This window comes from Egretta garzetta, unplaced genomic scaffold (genome assembly GCF_000687185.1).
Source record: "Egretta garzetta isolate BGI_Z169 unplaced genomic scaffold, ASM68718v1 scaffold136, whole genome shotgun sequence".
Taxonomy (NCBI): Eukaryota; Metazoa; Chordata; class Aves; order Pelecaniformes; family Ardeidae; genus Egretta; species Egretta garzetta.
This window is the reverse complement of record NW_009260066.1, coordinates 1,385,454-1,394,327: the sequence shown is the minus strand read 5'-3', so window position 1 is coordinate 1,394,327 and position 8,874 is coordinate 1,385,454. Positions and strand designations below refer to the sequence as shown.

Below are 8,874 nucleotides of genomic sequence, written 5' to 3'. Positions count from 1 at the left end.
GGAGCAGGGCCAGGGCCGGAGCAGGGCCAGGGCTGCCTCCACCCCCGCCCCGGGTGGCGGGGGGAAGGCGGCTGCGAGGAGCACCCCCAAAAAGCTTCAAAGACGGGACACAACAACCCCTCCCTCTCCCCCCAAACACCACAGATAGCAAGAATTTTAGTTAACTTTATTGATCATTACTTAACATCAGTTAGTGCGGGTGGCAAGAGCCAGCTGTTCCTTCAGTCACCCCGACAGACAGACACGGGCAACGCTCGTGTACCCCTGCAGTACGGGGTACCAGGGGCAACAGCCACCTCCGAGCCCATCACAGTCCTTCATGACTGTTCACCCTTGCGCCATTGTTTCCTCGACGGTCCGGTTGCAGCCTGTCTTCCAGCAAGGATGTGTTTTGTTCACTCTGTGCGTGGTGCGGTCTTCAGCTCCTCTCCAGACCTGCCGTTTCTCTGAAGAAGTTAGGTTAATTAGCTTAAACACTGCCTCAGTTTCCTCCAGAGCAAGATCTTGAAGCCTGAACCCTTCTAGAACCGGTATTTTGAAGCATAGGTAACAGCAGAGCAGATTAGGTTAAGTTACAAATTGTTTTTGATACAAAAACATAAAATATCCCCTATTACCATCAAGAAGGCATCAAAGTTTTAATAGTATCATTATAAAATTGTACCAGCATTTTTACTGAAAACAATATAGATCTTGTATATATTTAGTTTTGGTTCTGTTCTTGATAAAACAGTTGTGTGACAGCTACCAAACCCCAATTATGGTTCTCTGAACCTCAGTACAAATCATGCATCACAAATACATAAATAGATCTTAGTGACCCAATATCAAAAATACGTACTATACAAGAACCTCGGGTATACTAAAAAAATGAATCTGTTCATGAAAATTCACACTTAATACATCTGTTCTCCCTGAAAGTAAAGTTGGCTACTAAGAGGTGGCAAAAGCTATAGACAGGAGCAGAAAATATATTGCAGAATTCTTGTCTGACTTATTGCTACATGTACATTACGTCAAGGGTAATCTTTTTTTTATTAATCCTTGAAAGGTCAAATTGTATCAGGACTTTCAAACACAGAGTAAAGAAAAGAATAGCAGTATTTATAAAAATAGCATCCATTTAAGTTAGAGAAATCCTTATAAATACAACAAGAAAGAAATTAGTCATTCTGTAAAAAAATTAATGCAGAGCACATGTTCCTGAAGCACCAGCATAATATCCTGATGTTAAGGACTTAAACTACAAAGTCTTCATAAACATAACTGCAAGACCCTTCCTCATGCTGACCATAAACAAGTGCCAGAAGGTACGCACTTGTATTTCACACTGACGTAGGAAGTTTGCTGTCAACCACAGATCTCATATTTGAATCTCAAATGGCAAGAATACAAGTGCCAGCTTCTACTTCAGCACTAGCTCATTTGCACATGGAAAGCACATGCTTCAGATAGAGATTAGGTCTAACCATAGCAATTTTTAGTAACACATTTATCTGAGGTTAAGAGACAAGATAGTATGGCTTAAAGTTACACTACATATAGTAAATGCTACAACTGTGTGAAGAGGTAACAAAACCTGCCCTCTTCTGCACCTGTATTAAGTGTAAACTTTCAGAACTTTAGGAAACATTACAAACTACAATTCTTCTGTGGTAAAGTAACCAGAGAGGATTTGAGGGTTTTAAAAAACAGTCTGAAAAAAAACCTATTAAAACATAACAGGTTTAGAAACATTTTTAGTGTCTGTAGTATTATAACTTTGGTCTTCAGATCTAGCAAATCAGTATATTGCCTGTAATCAGCCTCATCAAAACAGATGTTCTATAATGAAAAATATTAATTCCATTTTCAGTGGTAGACTTGTAGGATCTGACATCCCACCATGAATCACAGGAATCAGAGCACTATCCAATTCCTTCAGATAGTTCTGTGGAAGAAGGTGACCTCCAGATCCGGCCAAGTACTCAACCTAGAAGGAAAACACATTAATGTTCATATTAACACTTTTTGTGTTAACAAGACAACGCAGAAGTGTAGTATCTTGGTAAAAGAATATTTCAGCTAGCACAAAGTGACAAAATAACAAACACTGGCAATGGGATGGGTTTTGAGGTCAATCATGAACAATTAGGCTTGCCTTTGAGAAGCATGCAACATTCCCCTGAGTGTACAGGGCCACACATCCCCTGCATCCCAGACTGCTTCAGTCTGATGTCCAAGAGTGATCTGACTATATCCTAGTATCATAGTTACTATTAGATTAATGTCAAAATATACTACTGAAAACTAAATTTTCCAGACTGTATTTCCAACTCCTCTCAAAAAAGATAGGGGTGTGTAACACAGAGCGCCTTCAGAGGCAAGGAACTGAACTGTTTTACCGTCTTGTAACCTTTTGAAGGGCATGACATGCGCTCTTCCAGCCTCAGCTGGGCAGACCTGTCCTTTTCTGCTGTACAGATTTTGGTGCAAATATCCCTTACTGAACTACATTAGGGAGCAAAACCAGCAGAAAACTACATAATTTGAGAAAAGCATCAGAAAATTAACTCTAGAATTCTCTAAATTGACTCACCTTGGAGGCAAATGATTGCTAGAGAGAGTTAGAACTAGGGAAGGACTGATAGCTTACTGCAAGGAGCTATTAGGGAATTTGGGCACAATAAGGAAACAGGACTATTCCTTTCAAGAAAAAACTAGTCATTAAGACAGCTTCTTCATGAAATTTCATCCTCACTCTGGATCTGGGGTGGGGCAAAAAACTAGAAACATTCAGAAAAAGCATCTGCAATAAAAGTTGAAAGATTACCATGTCTGAGTCAATAGAAACTCTTAGGCCTATCTTATTCATCCCATTATTTTTCAAGGTTTTAAGGTGTGCACAAAGAGCAGTACTGCAGGCAACAGCAATCTCTTTAGCAAACTGATGAGGAACAGGACTGGATAGTTCATGGTCCTTTGGAAAATAGTATACCTAAAATTATAGCAAGGATAAGGACAGTCAGCAGGCCGGTTATATTACAAAGTAGGGAAAAGAGTAATTCACTATAGTATAATGCAGAACAGAACAAGCTATAATGCTTGTTTTCTGGCAAAGTATTTTAATATTTCATCTATTCAATCAAAATACTTAACGTGACCATGGGAATATCTGGATGTGTATATAAATATAAATATATGTATTAATAATATTTATAGAGTTATCGATACTAGCAGACTTTTAGTCTTTTTTAGTCTTAGAGAAAAATGAAAAGGATGTAAACTTATCAAAGAGCTATGGAAAACATTCTGCCTATCGTTATGGCTATGCATCAAATAGGTTAGTTCCTTTAGTAGCATCACTTAGTATGGTCACTTTACCACCTAGCTATTCTAAAATGTAGCAAAAAGGCTCAAGAACAATGTAGTTTACTAACTTCAGTACACTTCAGAACTTTTCCATCTCTTTCGAAGTCTCTGCCTCGTGGTACTTTTTCACTCTGAGTTCCTTCCATTGATTTTCCATCAACTGGGCTTAAAATTCTATGGAAGGTAATAGTATGGTTAATAATTAAAACATGATTTTATGATTTAGATTGAGTAACTTGCCTTAAAGCCATCCTTAAAGGCTATTTAAACAGCTTTACAACAAAATGCAATATGGGACTTGCATCATGAAAATATAGATGCTACAAAGAGAAATATCCTGAATAGGGAACAAATAACACTTAATAAAAACCTAATCTTACAGGTTTAAGAAGTTATAAACCATCTTAGGTGAAGCTACTGTTTGTTCTCATTGGTCAGAGAAGTCACAGAAGGCATACCCAGCCAAGCCCATGGCCTCAGAAACAACTGAGATGAGAAAAGGTTTGAGTTTGTGATGTATAATTAAGGTTTGAAGCTACATAAAGTAATATTCAAGTTACATCCAATAAAGATGCCTTACATCTCATTTTGCTTTGTTGAATGCTGGCACTCCACGCAGTGACTGGCCAAGGGCAGTACCATGCACATCCAAGCCCCCCCTAACAAGGAAGCTTAAGGGGATTAATTGCATCCTCACACAAACCAATTACTGATTTGATAGAGGTATTTCAGAGGAAACTGAGGGTTCACACACTTTTCCTACCAACTTCCCAAACAGAGAAAATGGTATTAAATTTTGGTGAACTACAAGCAAAACTGTTCTGTTAGTGACATCTAGAGGATTGCAGGCACTTTACAGTTCTATCTCCCTTCAGGTTTTAGTATCAAGTACTTTCTTTCAAAAAAAATACCTTCGATTAATTTCAAGAAATTCAAGGTGGATATTTGAAAATTGGGAACAAGAATTTGCCAAGATGTTTTGCTTTGGTAATACATTTACCCTTTGTTTGTTTTTTCTTCTTTTTCTACCCAGCAAATATCTACATATTCTTTTACGTCTCCTGTATCTGTTTTGCCACAAGTTATTTTGAAGTCCTTCTTGTCTCTTAATGCCTGACGCAGGTTTTCCATTGTTTCTGGCGTTATTTGTACCATTAATCCATCTAGAAGAAAACCAGTTAAAATTCCAACTTATCTACAGAAAGATTAGCACAGCAATTTAGTAGAATCTTGGCTTAAATTCTAGTGGGACCAACCCTCTCCTACAGATTGTTAATAAATGCACATCAAGTGGACTCCATCCCCCAACTACATTAAATATTACATGAAAGAGGAAGTAATGAAAACCTTTGTTAACAGAATTAAAATGAGAAGATCAATCTTAGGGTAATCTTAGAAGTTTTCTGCATTCATGTGTCAATATATGTATTTCATCGATATGGCAACAAATACGCAGCCATAAAGGAAAGACTTGCATTGACTAAAGCAAAAAGACTTAAAACTTAGTATGTTTTAAAACAAGTAGATGAACTAGCATGTATTTTTATACAGCATTTGTTTGCAATACGCTTTCTACAAAGTTAAAAATCCGGAAAAGAAAAAGTTTAGCTTACTGAGGAATGAAGGTCCTGCACAAGACTGCTGCTACTTTTTTTTTTTTTTTCTCTAAGTTCTCTTAAGAAGAAACCACGTAAGACAAAATTCTTACCTTCAATTATACTGGATTTAGCTAAAAATCCTGAAGATGTTTTTAAAGCTCCATTAAACACCACAAAACTTGCACCTGTAACTAGAAAAAGTAGGAACAAAGTGAGTACCACTTCATATCACTCAAGTTTGTCATTGCTAATATTTAACTCGCATGTCTTTTTAAATAGGATGATAGGAACGATCTTTAAAGAGAGAAGATTTTTTTCCAGTCAGAACTTTGAAAAAAAGACCAGTTTGTTAACTGTGGGTGAATACAGTATCCTTTTAAGACATTGCCAGCAAGCCAACACAGGCAAGCCAAAAAAGCTCTGTATACAAAGAGGAAACATAGTTGAAGAAACAGTGGTGTGGGTTTGGTTGTTTTGGGGGTTTTTTTTGTCCTTTAAAAACAGACATGCCACTCAACTTTTAAATTTAATTTATTTACAGAAGACTTTCCTGAAGTTTCAATCATTTTCAGTGGCACTAAAAGCAAGTGAAAGTAAAGATGACATAAGTGAATTTCCACAATACAAACCTTTGCATAAATTTGTTAGTTACACACAGTGCTTCTAATGAAAACACAACTCAAGTAGCTATGCTTAATGAAGCACAGAACAACATTTCAGGTTGACACCAGAGATGGTAAGCATACAGCCCTATCAATCTGGAACTCCCCCCAACTAATGGGTGTTGTTGAAAAGCACGGCTCATCAGCCCAGACGCACTGCCATGCTGCGCAGCTGTATTACTTCTGGAACCTAAGAGTTCAAATCCTGAACCTCTGCACTCTTCTCTGTACAGGTGGTTGTACCAGTTTTCTACGTGTTGTATAGAGGTACTCACTGTATTTCCATACACTCAGTTATTGAGACTATTTGTTTAAATATGTAAATCTATTGCCCAGTTCACACTAATACTGCATTTAGATTTTGAAATATATAAAGAATCTGATTATGTCTGAAAAACGTAAGCTACATTAATAACATTCTGGAAACAAATAGGAAGAAAGTATTAATCTCCACTTAATATAACATTTGTAAAAGGTAGCCAAGTGTCAATATAGAACAGCAACATTTTATTTTGCATTTAAATTACTTTGCTGTTTGAATGCTAGGACTTTTTGTGTAAACAACTTACTGGGAATACATGTTTTCCTTGCAGCCTTAAAAGTGAACTTACATTTCTGCTCCAGAAATGTGATTTTTCTCCACAAGCCAAATTAGACAGCTTACCTTTCCTAGGATGTCCAGTAGCACTGATTGCTTGTGTGTGATAGAGGCCGTGCTTATTCTGCACACACACTAAGTGAGAATCTGCTTCAGTATTAAAACTCGCTCCAATACTAATTACATGTTCATTAGAAGAATTTACCACCTTCATTACCTGTCAATACAAAATCTGTCATTAAAGTGACAAATCTCATTTTAAATACAAGACAGTAGACAAATCCAGCTCTCAAAACAAATCCCAAGAATTATTCACTTATTCAATTCCGGAGAGTTTGAATATACAATTTGCCATGACTGGCTGCAGGAGCACTAAGCATGATCAAAAATCTTACTTCAGTAGAGAGGGATGAGTAAGGGGACTTGTCAGTCTTAAAGCTAAAATATGTATTAAATCTCATACAGTTTACTCTTCGGGTTTTTTTGCTAAAGCTGAAGTCAACAAATTGTAATAAAAGCTACACTGGCAAAAAAGATTTTTTTTCATTTTAAGCAAAACACCACCATCATGACATGTGTAAGAGATAATTGGATATACATGGTAAGAGATTTTGAAGAAACTGATGATTTTTCAGCATTTGATACTTATCCTAAAGCTCAACTTTTCACTCATCATTAGCCACCTTACAAAATACCCAGAAAGAAGGAAATGTGTGCTCAGTTAATTTCATGCCCTCCCCCCATCACATGCTTACATCAGTTTAAAGTTCAAAGAGTCTACTGCACAGCAAATAGCAAAGTAATCTAGAGAGCTGCTATCAAGTGGAGAATTCACTTGCAGAACTGCCTGGAAACTGATTACAGAATAAAAACATTACAGCCTCTGAGAACCACCCCCCTTTCAGAGCTCATGTTAGAGACGTGACTGGTATTATATAAAAAATAAAGACTAAAGCAGTTTGGATTAGAAAGCTAATGTAAAGATGGTTTTACTCACCTCATTGTACTTCCTTAAGGGTATTTTAATACAGCTTCTACCCATTTCCATATGAACAAACAGGTTGTCTATGGTATGCAAAGTATACTGATAATTTCTAAGGTCCTATAACAAAGTTTTTACATTAGCACACAATTAATGTTTTCTTGCCTTTTATAATAAATATTACCTAGATAAAGTATTTTACGTACAGCCCTGAGACTTCTAAAGTGTAGTAACATTAAGGGGGGGCTAAAGACTTACTAATCACTTTTTTCCTACTGTGATGCATGTGGAGGGTACCTTAGTGAATATATTAACAAATTTATAGCACTGACAAGGTAGGTTTTTTAGACTATGGCTACTTTATGCATATTAGGATCTTAACCGTGTTTTAAGTAACAAAATACTTCAACACCCTCCCTCTGAAAGAAAAGCAAAACATGGAAGCCACCACCTAGATTAGTTTGTTTCCAGGCTCACACCCCACCCTCTACAGCTCTAACTTCTTGAGTTACAGCTGGAACACTGCACTGTTTCTTACACCTTTGTCTGACAGAAGTTAGCATCCATCATCTCAGCCACTTCTGCAAGATTTCATTATTCTGCTTTATTCCAGAACAACAACATTAGGTATAAAGTTATCCCATTTGCCTTTACTAGCTTAGCTGAAAATAGGTTAGAAAAGGCTTTTGTCACCAGCTGAACCAGGTAATCAGCATCTTCCTCAATCAGCACAGCTGAAGCAAGACAGGTATTTATGAACACTTCCAAAAACTTTCCTAACTCACATATAAATACTCTTTGGTAACAAAGTTTCAGGTTGGGTATGAAGAACAAAAATATTAGCCCTTTGCCAAAAATAACTCTGTTTTCAAGAATCAGAGTTTTGAGGATATTTTACACAACCTAAATTACAACAGGAAAGTAACAGAATAAAACATTTACTCACAACAAGCAGATTCATAATTGTGTGTCCTATTTCTCCGAAGAGTGGCTTCCGGTGCCTGAAACTTACTACAGGAGTTGGATATGCTAGGGTGGAAGAAGGAAAAAAGGTCATGTTTACCTATCAACAACTGTAAGACTTGTTAATCCAAGTATTTTTTTTTATTTTCAGCAATAGCCTATGTTTCTTAATGTCAATATCTGACCAGCCAAAGAACTAGAGTCCCTGTCTGATTCTCTGTCCTGGATCGTTCTTCAGCCAACTGCATGGTTTCCCCACCCACAGTTAAATCCTATTGCAATGTCATTGCATGGAGTCACTCGCCTAGTGGCTGTAATTTTGTGGCAGAGACTTGTTGCTGCTTTCATATGCTTTGTCAGCTATGTTTCTTGCAATAGGTGACCTGGACGGAAACATCCTGGGTTCAATCTTTGGGTCACCAGCTGCAGGAGGGGTTGCAAGTCTTCATAATTGCTTGAATAAGAATGCCACACAGGTTAACATCTGCTTCTACATTAGTGGTACAGTAGGAAGTGAAGTACCACTTAGTATTGATAAGCAAGGATAGAGTGAGTGAGGATGTTCATACAAAGCAACATGTTTTGAAGTCCCATGGCTGCAATGGGAAACACACGCAGATGGAAATCAGGGAAGGCAATGAGATGCAGAAGACCACAATATGAAGCCATTTGAAAACAAAACAAGTAGCATAGCAAAGTCAGGATTGCAATGTCAAAGAT

General features: G+C 37.3%; 1 protein-coding gene across 7 annotated transcripts in view; it reads right to left on the bottom strand.

Annotated features, from left to right (window-relative positions):
- Positions 1-180: 180 nt before the first annotated feature.
- Positions 181-8,874, bottom strand: part of ZFYVE16 (zinc finger FYVE-type containing 16) — a 42,901-nt gene continuing 34,207 nt past the window's right edge. For 5 of the 7 annotated variants that reach the window (XM_035896595.1, XM_035896598.1, XM_035896596.1 and 2 more), the window contains 8 exons: positions 8,138-8,220; positions 7,207-7,311; positions 6,276-6,426; positions 5,060-5,140; positions 4,352-4,514; positions 3,420-3,525; positions 2,813-2,977; positions 181-1,972 (listed from right to left, as the gene is read on the bottom strand). In XM_035896595.1, coding sequence (XP_035752488.1) covers positions 1,811-1,972; positions 2,813-2,977; positions 3,420-3,525; positions 4,352-4,514; positions 5,060-5,140; positions 6,276-6,426; positions 7,207-7,311; positions 8,138-8,220 — 1,016 coding nt within the window. In that variant the 3' untranslated portion in view covers positions 181-1,810. Of the gene's footprint in view, positions 1,973-2,812; positions 2,978-3,419; positions 3,526-4,351; positions 4,515-5,059; positions 5,141-6,275; positions 6,442-7,206; positions 7,312-8,137; positions 8,221-8,874 lie in introns of those variants that run through there. The other 2 variants (XM_035896599.1, XM_035896600.1) reach the window with 2 other exon arrangements.